Genomic DNA, 20,094 nt, shown 5'->3' with positions numbered 1-20,094 from the left:
GGACTTTTCAAATCTGACTGAAATCTTTCTGAGTTCAATTTTTTGAAGTGAGACTTACACTCCTGGATAATGAAGTTGGGGGTCGATTAACTCTCGCATGTAAACAACTGAATCAGACCCAAACTGGCGGAGGAGTTCTGAGCCGGGCTTTGACCTGGAAGTCGTATAGTATTGATGTGAAGATGAAAACCAGAAGAAGGTATCAAAACATGGAGAGTGGAGAGCAAACCAGACGAGGACACAGTGGACATGTTGAGTCAGCTGAGGGAGTCAAACAGACTAAAGTATATGCAGTGGCGCTGATTGTCACCAGGCATGGCTGAGAACAACTTGGGGCCCTAGGCCAGAAGCCCCCCCCCCCCCCCCTCCTACTGTCACTTTGCAATGACAGTAGGAAACCTCCCAGAGGGGCCCTATCAGACAGAACTCACTATAGTTGACCTACTAAGCATTGCATGCATTAATTCTGTGAAAAACAAAGTTTGCAAAGTCACCAAAGGAAAATGAAGAATTATGCCTGGGCACTGGCGGACATAATGGTGATGAGGGCTGGTTGGAGGAGCCCCTAAATGGGCCCCAACAGACTCTAGAATCCCCCCTGAGTATATGATTGTTTGGTATGTGACAAAATAGGTCAAGAGGACCCATTAGTACCTAGCTGAAAGGGCTCATCGCCACCTACTGTAGAGGAGTGAGACATACTTGTGTCTATAAATGGATTCTCCCTCGGTGCTTGTATACTGGGACAAGGACAGGAGTTTAATTTAATGGCCTCATCGAGCTCTTTGAACAAGCATTGCCTCCAGCAGATTTAGTAACTTCCATACATTCACATCCCTGACTAAACCCAGACTGAGTGTCTTGCTTTGGAGGCTCTCTTAGGTCCACTGTAGAGACGGAGTGAGGGGCCTGGGGGGGACCCCCTGTGCAGATATCGGGGATAAACCAGGAGCTTTGGACGATCTCTGGATCAACATCTAATAATAATATAAGGAGAGATACCAAGATTACACTGAATTCACAAAAACATAAAGTGCAAGAGATACAATGTGGATGTCAGTCCATCCATCCATCCATCCATCCATCGTCTATCTATCATCTATCCATCCATCCGTCCATCCATCATCCATCCATCCATCATCTATCCATCTATCCATCCATCCATCATCTATCCATCCATCATCCATCCATCATCTATCCATCTATCCATCCATCCATCTATCCATCCATCCATCATTTATCCATCATCTATCCAGCCATCCATCATTTATCCATCATCTATCCATCCATCCATCGTCTATCTATCATCTATCCATCCATCCGTCCATCCATCCATCATCTATCCATCCATCCATCCGTCCATCATCCATCCATCATCTATCCATCCATCCATCCATCCATCGTCTATCTATCATCTATCCATCCATCCGTCCATCCATCATCCATCCATCCATCATCCATCCATCATCTATCCATCCATCCGTCCATCATCCATCCATCATCTATCCATCTATCCATCCATCCGTCCATCATCTATCCATTATCCATCATCTATCCATCCATCCATCCATCCGTCCATCATCCATCCATCCATCATCTATCTATCTATCCATCCATCTATCCATCCATCTGTCCATCCATCCGTCCATCATCTATCCATTATCCATCATCTATCAATCCATCCATCATCTATCCATCCATCATCTATCCATTATCCATCATCCATCCATCCGTCCATCATCTATCATCCATCCATCATCTATCTATCTATCCATCCATCATCTATCCATCTGTCCATCCATCCGTCCATCATCTATCCATCCATCATCTATCCATTATCCATCATCTATCCATCCATCCGTCCATCATCTATCCATCCATCATCTATCCATTATCCATCATCTATCCATCCATCCATCATCTATCCATCCATCATCTATCCATTATCCATCATCTATCCATCCATCCGTCCTTCATCTATCCATCATCCATCCGTCCATCATCTATCATCCATCCATCATCCATCCATCATCTATCATCTATCCATCTATCCATCCATCCGTCCATCCATCATCTATCTATCTATCCATCCATCATCTATCCATCTATCCATCCATCTGTCCATCCATCCGTCCATCCATCATCTATCCATCTATCCATCCATCTGTCCATCCATCCGTCCATCCATCCATCATCTATCCATCCATCCGTCAAGCATCTATCCATCATCCATCCATCATCCATCATCCATCTGTATGGATGTCATTCACCTCTGCACCATACTCTTCGGGTATTCCAAGGCGTTCCCAGGCCAAACATGAAATGTAATCTCATGAACAGACGCTGGCTCCACCCCAGGTCTTCTCCAATTTAGATCGATCTGGAAAACATTCAAATGAAAGTGCCCAGGAGGATCCTGTTTGGATACACAGACCATCTCGTGGTCCTTTTGATATGAAGGAGCAGTTCCTCTCCTCTGAACTCCCTCCCTAACTTTATTTCTCAGACAGTCTGCATTTGCGATCTTCAGAGATCTCGTCCAGATGTTTGATTCTACTCTCTCTGTGTCTCTCTAAGGTGGGTTTCAGGAAGGGAGGTGTGGACATTTTTGGCAGGAGGACGCAGCTTGAGGTTCTTCTGTCGGTCCTGCTGCTGGCTGCTCTGTTAGCTCTGCTGGCCTGTCTTCTGGTCCTGGGGCTCGGACTCAGCTCAGGTAACAACACAGAAACAACCTGAATCCATCTTTGATTGTATTTCTCACTTTTGCCAACTCACCTCTCTGTATTTTCCTTTCTTCCCCATACTTCCAACTCCCTTTGCCTCTTCCTGTCCTCCACTCCTTTCCTTTGTTTTCTCCTTCTTCCTTGGGCCCTCCTTTTATTTAAAACAACATCCACCCTACCTCCTTTCAGCTTCCGTTAGCTTATTCTTCTTTTCCTTTTCCCTGCCTCTCCTTTCACTCCCTCCGCCCCTCATCACCCCGATTGCTTCCCTTTCCTTTCCTGACCCAGCCTATCCTTCTTTACCTCCATCTTTATTTCCTTCCCTTTTGCTTTTGTATGTGCCTATTACCTTCCCTGTGTCCCTTTTCCCTTTTATCCCCCTTCTTTTCTTGTCTTCCACTCGTTCTTTGGTCCAAACAAAAAAACAATAAAGTCGAGTTTAACATTTACAACACATCTTCAGCAGCTCCATACTTCTGACTCCTCCAGTTAACCCTCCTTTCATTCTATCCCATAATGCCATGCAGATAGTGGGCGTGGCCTGTGCCTGTCTGAGGCATGTGTCACCGTGGCGAGTCAGATGGTGGAGGCGATGGACCGCAGCGTCGACCCGTGCCAAGACTTCTACCAGTTTGCCTGCGGAGGCTGGATGAGGAAAAACCCGCTGCCCGACGGACGGTCGCGCTGGTCCACCTTTAACAGCATCTGGGAGCAAAACCAGGCACTGCTGAAACACCTGCTGGGTAAGACAGGTGAACAGAGAGACTGAGGGATGACTGTGACAGTGGAACAGTATCTTTTGTGAGGACGGCGTTCAGATGGCGTTCATCATTGAACCCTGACTGTTTGATGTTTTGTAGAGAACGGGACGTTTAACGGCAGCAGCGAAGCCGAGAGGAAGACTCAGTCCTACTACCTGTCCTGTCTCAACACGCAGAGGATCGAGGAGCTGGGAGCTCAGCCCCTCATAGACCTCATTGCCAAGGTAGCAACGTATGCCCCTCGTAACCATGGTTACAGCATCACTCAGGCTACAACAGCAGTACATGGTTCAATAACCTCTAACAAAGAGTCTCTTCTGAGTTAATGTCACTTCAAGCCTCGCTGACAGCACAATGCATTCAATACAAATAAGACAAGACAGTGTCAATAAAAAGAGCGTATCGAAAAATAAAACAATAATACTCAATCAGGACGTGAGCTTGATCTTATTTACTGTGGCGGTAGAATGAGATCATCTGGTCTCTTTTGGCCTTTGAAGCCTAACCATGGTGACCGCCATGTTGGAAAGGCTGACTCAACCTAACTTTCCATCAATAGAAGGAGCTGAAGCTGAGGCGCCCACCTGTCAGTCAAATCAGCCACGCCCCTAACTGTGAACAACTGTTTGCCTTAACATTAACCTTGAGTTATATAAGAGAGCAACCAAATACAATAAGAAACATAACTACTTTAATAGTTATCATTATGAGCAAACACGGTGTATATAAAGTTTAAACCATTTCAAATGAATAAGAGAGTATCATCTGCAAACAGCCGGACACTAACATCACTACACTCTACCCTATATCTCTGTACAATATAAAGGTTTGATTCTCTTTGAACACCTGGACCTGTTTTTCATTACAGATCGGGGGTTGGAACATGACTGGACCCTGGGACAAGGAGAACTTTATGGACGTCCTGAAGGTGGTTTCTGGTCCGTATAGAGCTCAGCCTTTCTTCAGCGTCTCCGTCAGTGCTGATCCAAAAAACTCCAACAGCAATGTCATCCAGGTAAACCTCAACTACACATTAGACCACAACCCCACTTAAGACCACAACCCCACTTAAGACCACAACCAAACTTTAGACCACAACCAAACTTTAGACTACAACCACACTTCATACCACAACCACACTTTAGACCACAACCAAACTTTAGACCACAACCAAACTTTAGACTACAACCACACTTCATACCACAACCACACTTTAAACCACAACCACACTTTAGACCACAACCACACTTTAGACCACAACCACACTTTAGACCACAACCACTTTAGAATCTGTGAAACTTGTTGTCTTGATGTACTTACCTGTGGATCTCACTGCCAAGGTGGACCAATCAGGGCTCTTCCTGCCATCCAGGGATTATTACCTCAACAAGACAGCCAATGAGAAGGTGAGCATGCTCGAAGCCCTTCAGTCTCTGTAGCTGCACAGTGTCACCTTTTAACCCTTTATGTGAATCCCAGGTGTTGGTGGCGTACCTGGACTACATGGTGGAGCTGGGGATGCTGCTGGGGGGGGAGAGGAGCTCCACGCAGCTTCAGATGCATCAGATTCTGGAGTTTGAGACGGCGCTCGCCAACATCACCGTTCCTCAGGACCAGCGGCGGGACGAGGAGAAGATCTATCACAAGGTCACCATATCTGAGCTACAGGTGAGCCTGTGTTTTCTGACAGTTTCCTTATTGGCTCAAAGCGGTCGTGTCAGCAGGGGGCTTCTGTTCAGTTATGTCCAGTGATTTGTAGAAGACCATTTTTAGGGCTCAAGTTTGGCATATCGGCCACTCTTCAATTCAAAACTTGATTTTATCTGCTAGAATTGAACATAATGAGTTAAGAGGGAGGAGCTGGAGAAGAGAAATGAGTTATCAGCTGATGCTAGTTCGGTTAGATGTGTTAATCTGCTGCTGTTTTCACACTATATATTGCATTGCATAGTTTGTGTTTTGTGCCCATGCCTCGGCCTCATCACTCCTCACAGATTTATTTACATGTAGAACTTTGTGAAGTCCTGGGATGATATCTTATACCCCGCCCAGTCGGAGCGGACAGGTAGAGGCTGGGTGGTGGAGTGCAGAGCTGGTGCAGGTCAGAGCGGGTCATGAAAGAGCAGAGAGGCGTCGTGTTGAGAAATCTGTCCATTCATGTTCACAGGTGCAGAACATGTTGAATGAATACTCAATACTGACCAACAAAACAACAGCTTTAAAGGCACAGTATGTAGATTCAACCACCAGGGGGCTCTCAATCAAAACAATAACAAAAGATGAAGTCGCGGCAGGCGGGAAATCATGGAATTGATTCTCTCTCGGCTACTCAAATGATGAAAACAACCTCCGAGTTGACCGTAGTCATGACGATCGCGTGAAACCGACCTGAGGAAGAGAATATGTTTACAGACGAGCTGATGTATCAGAGTATAATCTACATGAAGTTTTTATTACAGCAGCTCATACAGCAACAGTACTGCAGCTTTCAGGAGCAGCTCACTTTTTAATTATGCAGCAGTCTATGACGTAACATCCGGGGAGATCCACAAGAACACACATCTTGTTAGAACTCTAAACTGAAGGGCCTCTCTGACTTTGAAAACTGTTGGTAATATTTGAGGTAATATAAGCACTCAACAAAAATATAAAACGTAGGTTTAGTTCATTTGAATGAATTTAGATATTTAAGTGTAAACATTCGACATGTTGAACCTTTAATCCAGCTAACTCATCAGAAAGAACTGAACTCTAAAATAAGACAATTTAATTTCAGGTTGCTGTGTTAGTGACTTTACAATCACGGGTAGCCCCTCCCCCTCTTTTTGGTCTCTGTGACTGTAAGTGGACCTCAGCGGACTAGATGAACATGGTGCTGAAGAAGACGTGAAACTACAGAGTGAGTGCGTAAAGTCGTTTCTTGAGGGAATAAATCAGCTGACACGTTCAGACTTCTTTACAATCCTTCTACTCAAAGCAATCATCAGGTCCACATTCAAACAGGATGGACGATCAGCTGCAGAACTACAGTCAATCTCATCAGCCTCAGCGGTTTGTTTACTACTTAAAGTCTAAACTAAGACAGTGATTAAGGTAACGTCTCACCTGTTACACTTTAGCATCATGCTAATGGTAGCCTGAGCTGTTAGCGTGACTGCAGAGTACTTTAGTATCCATGTTTCCTCACTCTCTGTCGGGGCTTTGATCAGCAGACATAAAGAGAAACATGTGGACAAACACAAATGTGATTCTTCTTCTTCTTCTTCCCTGCAGACGGTTTGATTTGTTCTCTGAATGTTAAACCGTTCATTAAATGATCGTGTGTCTGCAGTTTAACATGCTGCGTCTTCACTGTGTGTTAGCAGCCCCTGTGTTGTTGAGTGCAGTCTCTGCTGCGGCACTCTGTCCTTCAGGGATGCAGATGCTTGAGGGGTCACCATGGCAACTGTTGCCAAGAGCTGTTGCTATGTGCCTGCGTCTCCGTGGCAGAGAGCGAGGTTAGATAACAGGTTATTATATAAACATGGCAGATCTGAGACTTCAGTCAAACGTCCCTGCAGTCTCCACCTTTTTCTCCTTTCCTCACTTCACTTTAATGAGCGGGCGGTGTGCAGAGGCAGCGCGTTCACTCTGACGTGAGTCCTCATCAATCATAAAGGTTATTCAACTGCACGAGAATACTACAGTCTGACACAGACTGGTTCTAGTGAAGGGTCAATATTGACGACACTGCAGATAGATTGCTGTTGAGATGATTTCCCATCATGCATCTGGTGTAAATGTACAAGCAGAAAAGAAGACAATGGTGCAGAAACAGAGGCAGCTTCTCTGATCCCTGCAGCGGTTTGAGTTAGCAGACGTCACAGCCATACAGGGAAGTCTGTATTTTCATCTCACTGTATCACATGCAATAGACATTACTATCATCCATCAGAAGTAACTAATGCCATTCATACACCACCACTGAAGCAGAGGGAGCAATTTGGGGTTAAGTGTCTTGCCCAACTCAAAGACTCACTTACAGGTGACATTGAGTTCTTCACATTCAGACATCAGAAACACTCCGGTTGGTGTTCTCTCTGCAGAGTCTCCATTTCTTCGTTTTTGAAGCAGACTCAGCTGGGATTAGTTTTTCATCTCAGCGCCCGCGTTTCTAGATCACGCTCATTTCAGGTAAATCTACATGCAGTGTGAAGATACCAGCAGAATAAAGATCGCTAGCATTAGCATGCTAACACAACAATGCAGCGCCAGTTGTTTTGGTTTCATGCTGGAGCTCAAGGGCGACATCTGCTGGATCAAAACATCACATAGAAAGCCTTTAATGTGTGGATTCTCTGTCGCCTCTTTGCTTGCTTCCAAATGTTTTCCAGTGGACACTCTCGGTATTGCAGCGTAAAATTCCCTTGAGGAAAAAACTTTTTTACAAAGACGATCACGATAAAATAAAAACCACAAAAGGACAGAACAACTTGATCAGCAAACAAAGTCAAAGTGGGCTCTTTGTATTTAAGATCTGTGGCCTGTGGAAGTTTAAAACCTGTCCTGATGGGAAACTAAAGGCAGCGCGTACGAGCCGATGAAAGTGCAGGAGGGCGGTTCAGGTGGAACTTTTAGGGAGTTAATAGCCATGTAACGGTCTGTGATGTATGAACTCTGTCTGTTTGTAATGTCTCTCTTCTTCGTTGGTGTTTCAGGCGCTGGCCCCGGCCGTAGAGTGGTTGGACTTCCTGTCGTCCTCTCTGTCTCCTCTAGAGCTGAATGACACAGAATCCGTCGTCCTGTACGCCAGAGAATACCTGCAGCAGGTGTCTGACCTCATCAACAAGACCGACCACAGGTAACACATGACCCACAGTCTGTCTCACTGCTGCTACGTGGGCTGGTGCAGGTGGAGAGGCTCGGGGCAGAAGTGGTCTAGCAGTCCCGGTACAGCATGTTAGACAGTCAGAGAGGGGATGTCCACACTTCACTTTTATTCTACAGCACTTGGATCACCTGATGACAGGTCTGCACCAGCTCCAGGAGAAGGCTGTCTAACAACTTTCTCTCTCACAAAACTAAAGGAGGCGCCCCCTTGTGACTCTAATGGTTACAAACCTAAAGTTCTGATGTGACTGGTTGTAGAAAGTGGAGCTCAGACTTGTTGGACGGTCTGTTAGTTGAATAAAGCTCACAGAGAGAGACAGATTAGTCTGATATTTACGTCAAAAAATCTCCAAAAGGCTCCAACAGCACAAACACAGCCCAGAGGTTAAAGGTCAGGGACTGAATTAGCTGAGGTGACACCTAGCAGACAGCTAGCAGCTCCCACTCACAGAGGCCACACCCCCTAATTCTACATCCTGTCTGTCTGTCTGTCTGCAGTCTGTTGAATAACTACATGATGTGGACGTTGGTTCAGAAGAGCGTGGCCAGTTTGGATCAGCGTTTCGAGAATGCTCAGGACAAACTGCTGGAGAGTCTCTACGGGACCAAGAAGGTACAAAAACCTCCATTACATATTTACCCCGACTACTCTCACAGTACTTCCTGTTACTGTTTCTGATCCATTCTGTCTCTCACCACAGCAGGTAAACCACTACTTTGATGGTACTATGGTAATCCTGATTCCTCAATGTTTCGAACTTACATCTGTTAGCATGGAGGAGGCGGGGTTTATGTAACATCTGTTAGCATGGAGGAGGCGGGGTTTATGTAACATCTGTTAGCATGGAGGTGGCGGAGTTTATGTAACATCTGTTAGCATGGAGGAGGCGGGGTTTATGTAACATCTGTTAGCATGGAGGAGGCGGGGTTTATGTAACATCTGTTAGCATGGAGGTGGCGGAGTTTATGTAACATCTGTTAACATGGAGGAGGCGGGGTTTATGTAACATCTGTTAGCATGGAGGTGGCAGGGTTTATGTAACATCTGTTAGCATGGAGGAGGCGGGGTTTATGTAACATCTGTTAGCATGGAGGTGGCAGGGTTTATGAACTTTACTCGATGTTTCTAACTTACTTCCTACTTTGTAAAATGGTTCTAACAGCAGTTTAAAAATAATTATAATAATGGTCAGGGCGCGTCCCATGTATTGAGACTCTCGTCTCGAGCGGTGGGCCCAGGTTCACTTCCACCCGTGACCTCTTTCTGCATGTCATTCCCCGCTCTCTCTCTTCAGACTCTATCCACTGTCCTCTCTCTCTCTCTGGTTTCAGACTCTATCCACTGTCCTCTCTCTCTCTCTGGTTTCTGACTCTATCCACTGTCCTCTCTCTCTCTCTGGTTTCAGACTCTATCCACTGTCCTCTCTCTCTCTCTCTGGTTTCTGACTCTATCCACTGTCCTCTCTCTCTCTCTGGTTTCTGACTCTATCCACTGTCCTCTCTCTCTCTCTGGTTTCAGACTCTATCCACTGTCCTCTCTCTCTCTGGTTTCTGACTCTATCCACTGTCCTCTCTCTCTCTCTGGTTTCTGACTCTATCCACTGTCCTCTCTCTCTCTCTGGTTTCAGACTCTATCCACTGTCCTCTCTCTCTCTCTGGTTTCTGACTCTATCCACTGTCCTCTCTCTCTCTCTCTGGTTTCTGACTCTATCCACTGTCCTCTCTCTCTCTCTGGTTTCAGACTCTATCCACTGTCCTCTCTCTCTCTCTGGTTTCAGACTCTATCCACTGTCCTCTCTCTCTCTCTCTGGTTTCTGACTCTATCCACCGTCCTCTCTCTCTCTGGTTTCTGACTCTATCCACTGTCCTCTCTCTCTCTGGTTTCAGACTCTATCCACTGTCCTCTCTCTCTCTCTCTCTGGTTTCTGACTCTATCCACTGTCCTCTCTCTCTCTGGTTTCAGACTCTATCCACTGTCCTCTCTCTCTCTGGTTTCAGACTCTATCCACTGTCCTCTCTCTCTCTGGTTTCAGACTCTATCCACTGTCCTCTCTCTCTCTGGTTTCAGACTCTATCCACTGTCCTCTCTCTCTCTGGTTTCAGACTCTATCCACTGTCCTCTCTCTCTCTGGTTTCAGACTCTATCCACTGTCCTCTCTCTCCCTGGTTTCTGACTCTATCCACTGTCCTCTCTCTCTCTGGTTTCAGACTCTATCCACTGTCCTCTCTCTCTCTGGTTTCTGACTCTATCCACTGTCCTCTCTCTCTCTGGTTTCAGACTCTATCCACTGTCCTCTCTCTCCCTGGTTTCAGACTCTATCCACCGTCCTCTCTCTCTCTGGTTTCTGACTCTATCCACTGTCCTCTCTCTCTCTGGTTTCAGACTCTATCCACTGTCCTCTCTCTCTCTCTCTCTGGTTTCTGACTCTATCCACTGTCCTCTCTCTCTCTGGTTTCTGACTCTATCCACTGTCCTCTCTCTCTCTGGTTTCTGACTCTATCCACTGTCCTCTCTCTCTCTGGTTTCAGACTCTATCCACTGTCCTCTCTCTCTCTCTCTGGTTTCTGACTCTATCCACTGTCGTCTCTCTCTCTGGTTTCTGACTCTATCCACTGTCCTCTCTCTCTCTGGTTTCAGACTCTATCCACTATCCTCTCTCTCTCTCTGGTTTCAGACTCTATCCACTGTCCTCTCTCTCTCTGGTTTCTGACTCTATCCACTGTCCTCTCTCTCTCTCTGGTTTCTGACTCTATCCACTGTCCTCTCTCTCTCTGGTTTCAGACTCTATCCACTGTCCTCTCTCTCCCTGGTTTCAGACTCTATCCACTGTCCTCTCTCTCTCTCTGGTTTCAGACTCTATCCACTGTCCTCTCTCTCTCTCTCTGGTTTCTAACTCTATCCACTGTCCTCTCTCTCTCTGGTTTCTGACTCTATCCACTGTCCTCTCTCTCTCTGGTTTCTGACTCTATCCACTGTCCTCTCTCTCCCTGGTTTCAGACTCTATCCACTGTCCTCTCTCTCTCTGGTTTCAGACTCTATCCACTGTCCTCTCTCTCTCTCTCTCTGGTTTCTGACTCTATCCACTGTCCTCTCTCTCTCTGGTTTCTGACTCTATCCACTGTCCTCTCTCTCCCTGGTTTCAGACTCTATCCACTGTCCTCTCTCTCTCTGGTTTCAGACTCTATCCACTGTCCTCTCTCTCTCTCTCTCTGGTTTCTGACTCTATCCACTGTCCTCTCTCTCTCTGGTTTCAGACTCTATCCACTGTCCTCTCTCTCTCTCTCTGGTTTCAGACTCTATCCACTGTCCTCTCTCTCTCTGGTTTCTGACTCTATCCACTGTCCTCTCTCTCTCCCTGGTTTCAGACTCTATCCACTGTCCTCTCTCTCTCTGGTTTCTGACTCTATCCACTGTCCTCTCTCTCTCTGGTTTCTGACTCTATCCACTGTCCTCTCTCTCTCTGGTTTCTGACTCTATCCACTGTCCTCTCTCTCTCTCTGGTTTCAGACTCTATCCACTGTCCTCTCTCTCTCTCTCTGGTTTCTAACTCTATCCACTGTCCTCTCTCTCTCTCTGGTTTCAGACTCTATCCACTGTCCTCTCTCTCTCTGGTTTCTGACTCTATCCACTGTCCTCTCTCTCTCTCTGGTTTCAGACTCTATCCACTGTCCTCTCTCTCTCTCTGGTTTCTGACTCTATCCACTGTCCTCTCTCTCTCTGGTTTCAGACTCTATCCACTGTCCTCTCTCTCTCTCTCTGGTTTCAGACTCTATCCACTGTCCTCTCTCTCTCTCTCTGGTTTCTGACTCTATCCACTGTCCTCTCTCTCTCTCTGGTTTCAGACTCTATCCACTGTCCTCTCTCTCTCTGGTTTCTGACTCTATCCACTGTCCTCTCTCTCTCTCTGGTTTCAGACTCTATCCACTGTCCTCTCTCTCTCTGGTTTCTGACTCTATCCACTGTCCTCTCTCTCTCTCTCTGGTTTCAGACTCTATCCACTGTCCTCTCTCTCTCTCTCTGGTTTCTGACTCTATCCACTGTCCTCTCTCTCTCTCTGGTTTCAGACTCTATCCACTGTCCTCTCTCTCTCTCTGGTTTCTGACTCTATCCACTGTCCTCTCTCTCTCTGGTTTCTGACTCTATCCACTGTCCTCTCTCTCTCTCTGGTTTCTGACTCTATCCACTGTCCTGTCTCTGCATTCAAGGCACGAAAAGCCCAAAATAAATCTTTCAAAAAAAAAAAAAGATACTAGAAGGTTCATGAAACAAGAGAAGGATTAAACTGGTCTGGGAAATCCTCTAACTGGCTCTGCTGTGACCAGTTTAAAGGTTACCCCTTGGTCCACACTGGTTATGGGACCCAATGTGACTTCCTGGTGTCATCTATTAAACTGGTTCTAACTGGGTCTCTTCCTGCTTGGCTCTAACTGGTCCCCTGTGTGTGACGCTGGCTGTAGTTGGTTGTAACTGGTTCTGGTGTGTTGCAGTCCTGCACCCCCCGCTGGCAGACCTGCATCGGGAACACTGACGACACTCTGGGCTTCGCTCTGGGAGCGCTCTTTGTCAAAGCGACCTTCGACAAACACAGCAAAGAGATCGTGAGTCACAGAACTGATGCTGCTGGTTCCAATACATACAGGTCCGGTCTGCTTCATCACCTCTCTCTCTCTGTTTGTCTCTCTCTCTCTGTCTCTCTCTCTTCAGGCAGAGGGGATGATTAACGAGATCCGCTCAGCGTTTAAAGAATCTCTGGATCGACTCAGCTGGATGGACGACCACACGAAAAAGGCGGCTAAAGACAAGGTTCAGTCAGAGGGCTGTTTTTTGATTTTGATATAAAAGTCTCGGCTGTTTGTGGTTCACAGACGTTACAGTGCATTCAGAACTTTACCTTTTGCTCATTTAGACCACACAACATGAAAAACAAAAAGAGCCCCTGTTGAAACGCATGTGGAACCCCTTTAAAGATAATCAGCTGTCCAACTCTCTCCGCTCTGTCTCCTGATAGGCCGACGCCATCTACGATATGATCGGCTTCCCAGAATTCATCCTGGACACTAAAGAGCTGGACGACGTTTATGATGGGGTGAGTGACAGCTGTCAATCAGACCGGTGGAACAGGGAGGCTGATGGTTGACAAGGACTCTGCTGCCCCCTGCTGGTGAACGCCGGGATGGTTCTAACAGCTCTGTTCTGTGTTTCAGTATGAAGTGTCCGACGACAGCTTTTTCCAAAACATGTTGAACTTCTACAACTTCTCAGCCCGAGTGATGGCCGACCAGCTGAGAAAGACTCCCAACAAAGACCAGTAAGAACCATTACCATTTCCATCTTGTCAGCAGAATGAGTCCCTCAGTAAACATCTTCCTAACGAGTAGTTTCAAGTCTTCAACACAGCATGATGTTCATTTATTGGATCATGGTCCCATTTAGAGTCACAGAGACCAGAAAGAGGGGGAGGAGTTAGGGGTGGGGCTACTTGTGACTAACAGGTCTCCAACACTTCTTATACAGGAATATGAATTCAAGCTTTATCGTAACTATACTGATGTGACGACAACAATACGATGGCACTCTGAGTTATAAATATCACACAACAATTTAAAATGATTTACGACCATTAATCCTAAAACATGTCTCCTCTCCTCTCCATGTCTCCTTCTCTCCTTGTGTTCCTCCTCTCCTCCTCCAGGTGGAGTATGACTCCTCCCACAGTTAATGCTTACTACATGCCCACTAAGAACGGCATCGTCTTTCCTGCAGGGATCCTACAAGCTCCGTTCTACGCCCGCGACCACCCCAAGTCTGTACCTCTTCATCTCTGTGTGTGTGTGTGTGTGTGTGCGTGCGTGTGTCTTTAGCATGTGTTTGTTGTGGTGAACTCTGCAGCCTCTAGGGGGCGCTGGCAGGACTTCAGTCTGACCATTCATATGTTTAAAATAAACCTCTTCCAACTAATATTTTTATCTTTACACTAATGATGTGTGTTTGTTTTCAGGGCGTTGAACTTTGGGGGGATCGGTGTGGTGATGGGTCACGAGCTCACACACGCCTTCGACGATCAGGGTGAGTCTGGATCTGTGGCGTTTCTTTGGCCTGGATGCAGGTGGTGGTGTGTTCAGTGCACGCTCGTGAAGTGACAGAGTCCATCCACCCAATCGCATCATTTTATCCTGATGGTCTTTGAATCAGATCAGAAGATGTGTATGAAACGTTCTTGCTGTTTGTTTACAGCATTTCTAATATGAAGTGAAGAACTTGGGAAGGAGAATCAATTTATTGACAGCAGTATGTCACGTTGTTTTTGAGTTGGAAGTCGATATAAGTAGTTCATCATTCATTCTGCATCGCGTTGAAATGCAACACAACGTTCTTAATTTAAATTTGTCCTGAAAAATGTCTCAGGTGTGAATCCTGAACTGCTGAGTCGCTTTCTGTAAATCTTGTTGTATCTTATAATATTAGCTCTATTTGAAGTATGATTAGAAATGATCCGAGTCTTCGATAAGTTTTCCTCTTGTCTCGCTGTCAGGTCGTGAGTACGATAAAGAAGGTAACTTGAGGCCGTGGTGGCAGAACTCGTCGGTGGAGGCGTTTCGTCAGAGGACAGAGTGCATGGTGGATCAGTACAGTCACTACACGGTCAACGGAGAACACGTCAACGGAAAGCAGACGCTCGGAGAAAACATCGCAGACAACGGCGGCCTAAAGGCAGCGTACCATGTGAGTATAAACATAAATAAATGAATTATATTCATACTGTTAGAACATGTACACACATCCTACACATGTTGAACTGAACTGTGCCATCTTACCTCCAATTTCCACGTATTCCGCGCACGCCTCGGTTCGTCAGCGCCGCAGAACAACGTGCTAACAACATGTAGCTTTGTCTCTCTGAGGATAATTTGTTGTTCATTCTGTTTTGACATTGATAAAGTGATGGAACATAATATCAGGAGTCTGTATGTTGTGTTTTATTTTGAAATGGACCAGATGCTCTGTGCGTTTCTTTGTCTGACTTCCTGCCTGAGTCGTCATATTCTGTCCAGCTTGACGCATGCCTGCAGCATGCTCGGTTGAAAAAAGACTCGCAGCGTATTTGAAACAGAGCAGAGTTAAGGATTTTGCTCAGGAATCCCAGTTCGAGCCCCCCATTTGGCCCTGCCCCCCCAAAAATCTGAACCTGAACATGATGAAAAACTTTCTAACAGTCTGAATACATGATTCATTCAAACATAGTCTCTTCACATGTTTACAGCACCGTATATAATGTGTTTAGAGACCATTAAAGGCTCTATATGCGATTTTTTTTTTTTGATCCAGCAGATGTCGCCCTTGAGCACCAGCATGAAACCAAAACAACTCGCGCTGCATTGTTGTGTTAGCATGCTAATGCTAGCGATCTTTATTATGCTGGTATCTTCACACTGCATGTAAATTGACCTGAAATGAGCGTGATCTAGAAACACAGTTAAGCAGTGAGTACAGTATGTTATTCTTCTTTTCTCTAGTCCCTCAATTAAACAACTTTTATACACGAGGGGAGGAGTCAGCCGGCCGTCCCGGCGACGTAAACAAAGTGAAGATAGGACTCTGAAAACATCAGACAGTGGGACTCGGGTGTTACACCCATTGTAGACAGTCATGACTCAGAGTTATTTTCAGAGAATAGACTTGATTTATATTATATTTAAGTGTGTATAAAGCCTTTAAAGAATCATCACTTATACCTTCAAAACACTAAAACACTCTGAAACGACAAAAGATGGAACTCCTCCAACAACAGATATCGCCTGTGACAGTGACATCTTTTGCTTGGAGAAGAAGGGCATTAGTGGGACAACAGTTACTCTAATTTAAACACCTAAAATCCTCACTGAGGCATCTCTTACAAAACTGTGTTCTTCAGGCCTATCGGTCATGGGTCCAGAAGAGCGGAGAGGAGAAGAGGCTTCCTGCCGTTAACCTGACCAATGATCAGCTCTTCTTCGTGGGATTTGCGCAGGTGAGACAATGCTACCTAAAAGTAAATGCTAAGTTAGCCTCCCAATTAAATAGGGTCCCAAATATTCCGACAATATGCAGATGATACTGTGATTTATGTGAGGTCTGGAGGTTTCTTCTGTTTTAACAGCAGCTGTGAGACCTCTCCTGTCTTTTTGTTTTTTTTAGGTGTGGTGTTCAGTTCGCACTCCAGAGAGCGCTCATGAGGGCCTGGTGACCGACCCCCACAGCCCCCCCAGATACAGAGTCATCGGCACGCTCGCAAACTCTCCAGACTTCAGCCGCCACTTCAACTGTCCCACAGGGACACCGATGAACACGGGGAGGCGCTGCGAGGTCTGGTAGACGGACTGAAGAGGACATAGTCAGAGTTAGTTTAGGTTGGTCCGTTAACGTTAGCCAGGAAAGGTGTTCGAGATTCTTCTTCTTCAAAAAAAAAATGTGTTTGTTAACAGCTCAGATTGTTTTTTCCACGGCGGCGTTTCTTAATTAAGCGGCTGGTCAGTGTCTTAACTCGAGGAGCCAGGTCTGTTAGTTATCAGAAGTAGAGACAGATGTTGTCAGGAGGTTATTGGGAGGTGATCAGGTGTTCAGGTGAACTTTTCAGTTTCATACAGTTAATATAAATCTGTTAATTAGAGACGATCAGACCGACGTCATGTCCCGTCTGGAAAGTAGACCGAGTCAGTGGACTTCACACAGAGACCAGGAGGACGCATGATGGTGATGATGATGAAGATTGTGATGAAGCCACTCGGGGACTATGTTGCTGATTTCTGCTTTATCACTGTTATTATAGTTATTATAAATATTATTATCAATGGGCTTTGTTTGAAGGGTGTGTGTGTGTGTGCCTGTTGAATGAATGAGCTATTTCTCTCTCTCTCTCCCTGATGACATCACTGTGATGACCTCATACAGAGTTGAACTATTACATCCACAGTCACGGACGTTTTCATAGGAATCGCTCGAATGGCGCTCAGTTTTCAGTGAAGGGCCTTAAAGGGGGAATTTTTACGTTCAATACAAATTCATCAATTCATTACAATAGATTTCAGATTTTTGTAATGTCTTTCAAGTTATCTGGTCAGTTTTCTCCTTAAATGGTTTCCATAATTTACAGAAGAATCCGTTTAACCTGTAAATAACATCAACTTTTAACCCGTTCAAATATTAGAACGTTTAATGGTCATACATCTGTATCTTCATTCGATCTGAAATAACGGTTCAGTTCTTTACATTTTAAGGTAAAAAAATATTTTAATTAATACCGACCTTATGAGGGACATAATGTTTCAATTAAGGAACAGATGTTAGATAATGAAAGGCTTCATGAAACGGGTTCTGATTGGTTTGGGGCACTGAATGTGTCATGTACAAAATAACATTAAACAATCCGTTAACTTTGAACTCATAAGGTCAATTTAAAAAACGTCTTTTGTCGAAGTCCACCGAAATACCTTTTATAGTACATCCCATTAATCTGTGTGTAATATCAACTAGAATGCCATTAGAAATACCTTAATCCAAGAAGTGTACCCGACATTTTAAGGTACCGTTTAAGGGGTTTAGCCTTAAAGAGTCGTCTGCATGAGTAACCACAACATCCATACAAACAGAGCTCAGTGTTATTTAATCAAAGTGAACTGATAACAAGCGCCTTAAAAAATTAGATTTCTTTATACGACTCACTTTGGAATATTGCCTTAAATTCTCAAATGGACGCCTTAACAGTAGAATCATCTCCCGACAGTCAGACGTCAAAAACGAGTCAAAAAGTCAGATTATTCTCGCGGGCCTTTCAAATCTCAACAACTTGAAAAAGCTTCCATCGCTGAGGCAGCTCCACGATGAGAGCTGAGACGTTCAGGGACTGTAAAGAAGCGTGGGGCTTCTAGGAATGACATCATATTGAGACCAAGGGTAGACTTTAATGAATGAGGGGCGTTCAGGGACAAAAACCAGCCTGTGGCGTTCAGAAGGATTGAAATGACGCGTCTTGAATACGTTATTTATTTATTTTTAGTCTCTGACCAAAACAACTTTTAATGAAATTTAAAAAAATAGACCCTGAACAACACTCGACTCTGGTCTGAGCATCGAGAGGAGAAACAGCAAGAATTTAAAGAACAAAACAAATTGTTTTTGTCAGAGAAATGAGTAAAACATGAAATATAAAGTTAAGATATAACATGGAGAAAATATGAAATAGGTTAGGGAGTTAAAGATAATCGTCTTTAGTTTTTACGATACTAACATGAGTTTATTTCAAAGAAACGTTACCTCAACTACATTTCCCACAATCCCTTAGTGTTGCTGTTCAGTGCAGGTACCTGCCTCTGACAGCAGGAGGAGCTGTTGGCTCACCTGGACTGAAACACAAAGTGATATTCATGTTAAGACACTACACACTGTATGACGTCAGACTGTGTGCGTGTGTGCGTGCGTGCTTTGCCTCCTGATGACATCACTGTTCTGATGACATCACCATCCACTCCATGCAGCTCCGGTGTCGTTTATTGTTCAGCAGAAGAAGCTGCTTCCTGCCAAAGACGTGTGTGTGTGTGTGTGTGTGTGTGTGTGTGTGTGTGTGTGTGTGTGTGTGTGTGTGTGTGTGTGTGTGTGTGTGTGTGTGTGTGTGTGTGTGTGTGTGTGTGTGTGTGTGTGTGTGTGTGTGTGTGTGTGTGTGTGTGTGTGTGTGTGTGTGTGTGTGTGGGGGTCCCAGCTGTGTGTTTTAGTCCGTGTGTTCAGTAGAAGACCGTAGATCTGATGTAGAAAAAAACTCAGCTTGTTGTAAACTCTGTCTGTGTCATGATTGGGGCGTCGCCGCTTTGCTCGTCCAATCAGGGAGCTGCGTTACACACAGCTGCTGTCAGAGATGTGATGGAAAGATTTATTGAAATTTATTTAGTTGTCTGAGAACATGAAGGAAATATAATAAACAATAAAAATAATAAAGTCTCATCATTTGGCTCTGATCACAACTTTTCTTGAAGACTTTTTTATGATTTACTTAAAAAATGACTTAAAATGTTCCACTGTTACAGTCCAACAGGCTCAGTTTCTCACACTCTCATGATCTTTTATTTCTTATAAAGTATCGATACTGTCTTCGATTTCTACTTTCACTGAAGAAAAAGATCAGATTTTCTTTTTCAACATAGAAATAGAACGTGTAGACTGTTTGGTAACAGTTAAAGGCAGGGTTGGTAATTTTCTAAAACTAGCATGATTTTAAAAGTAGCATTCCCTCTGTGCTCCCTCTAAAGCCACGCCCCCTCACTTACATGCACAAGCGCCGTCCCTCCAGAAGTGCACCTCAGCTCATCTCTTGCATTGTGTAGAAACTACGTCGTTCAGCGGTAAGTAAACACTAAACCCAATCATAATAAATGTAAAAAGAAAACAAGACTAATCACTTTACAACTCAACGGGCAACGACAAACTCACAGTATGACCTCCTCAGGGAGACAGGGAGGCGTGATTGGTTCTTCAAGTTGGTACCTTACGGCAGATGTTGGTCAAAGTTTTTACAGATGATTGAAAATTAAATATACGTCACTTTAAATCAGTGTTGAAGGATTACAGATTAAATAAATGAAATGAGCTCCACCATAAGCAGCTCTGACGGGTTGAAGGTAATGCATCGATGTTGAAAATGTATTTTCTTGCTTCTACTTCTGGTTCCTTATATTTACAGAAGTTTAACATTTAATGCAGATTCTTCACTTGA

General features: G+C 44.9%; 1 protein-coding gene across 4 annotated transcripts in view; it reads left to right on the top strand.

The window, feature by feature from the left end:
* The window catches only part of ece2b (endothelin converting enzyme 2b), a 36,957-nt gene extending 17,629 nt beyond the window's left edge, over nucleotides 1–19,328 (top strand). Inside the window, exons 3-19 of one of the 4 annotated variants that reach the window (XM_065959981.1) lie at nucleotides 2,578–2,713; nucleotides 3,251–3,475; nucleotides 3,584–3,708; nucleotides 4,353–4,499; nucleotides 4,825–4,890; nucleotides 4,964–5,152; nucleotides 8,182–8,324; nucleotides 8,852–8,966; nucleotides 12,839–12,952; nucleotides 13,059–13,157; nucleotides 13,363–13,440; nucleotides 13,559–13,662; nucleotides 14,047–14,157; nucleotides 14,353–14,420; nucleotides 14,887–15,077; nucleotides 16,267–16,362; nucleotides 16,530–19,328. In XM_065959981.1, the coding sequence (XP_065816053.1) occupies nucleotides 2,578–2,713; nucleotides 3,251–3,475; nucleotides 3,584–3,708; nucleotides 4,353–4,499; nucleotides 4,825–4,890; nucleotides 4,964–5,152; nucleotides 8,182–8,324; nucleotides 8,852–8,966; nucleotides 12,839–12,952; nucleotides 13,059–13,157; nucleotides 13,363–13,440; nucleotides 13,559–13,662; nucleotides 14,047–14,157; nucleotides 14,353–14,420; nucleotides 14,887–15,077; nucleotides 16,267–16,362; nucleotides 16,530–16,706 (2,184 nt within the window). In that variant the 3' untranslated portion in view covers nucleotides 16,707–19,328. The remainder of the gene's footprint in view (nucleotides 1–2,577; nucleotides 2,714–3,250; nucleotides 3,476–3,583; nucleotides 3,709–4,352; nucleotides 4,500–4,824; nucleotides 4,891–4,963; nucleotides 5,153–8,181; nucleotides 8,325–8,851; nucleotides 8,967–12,838; nucleotides 12,953–13,058; nucleotides 13,158–13,362; nucleotides 13,441–13,558; nucleotides 13,663–14,046; nucleotides 14,158–14,352; nucleotides 14,421–14,886; nucleotides 15,078–16,266; nucleotides 16,363–16,529) is intronic. The other 3 variants (XM_065959982.1, XM_020657927.3, XM_020657928.3) reach the window with 3 other exon arrangements.
* Nucleotides 19,329–20,094: the final 766 nt, after the last annotated feature.

This window comes from Labrus bergylta, chromosome 11, assembly GCF_963930695.1.
Source record: "Labrus bergylta chromosome 11, fLabBer1.1, whole genome shotgun sequence".
Classification (NCBI taxonomy): Eukaryota; Metazoa; Chordata; class Actinopteri; order Labriformes; family Labridae; genus Labrus; species Labrus bergylta.
Note: the sequence above shows the minus strand (reverse complement) of the source record. Positions and strands in the feature narration are given on the sequence as shown.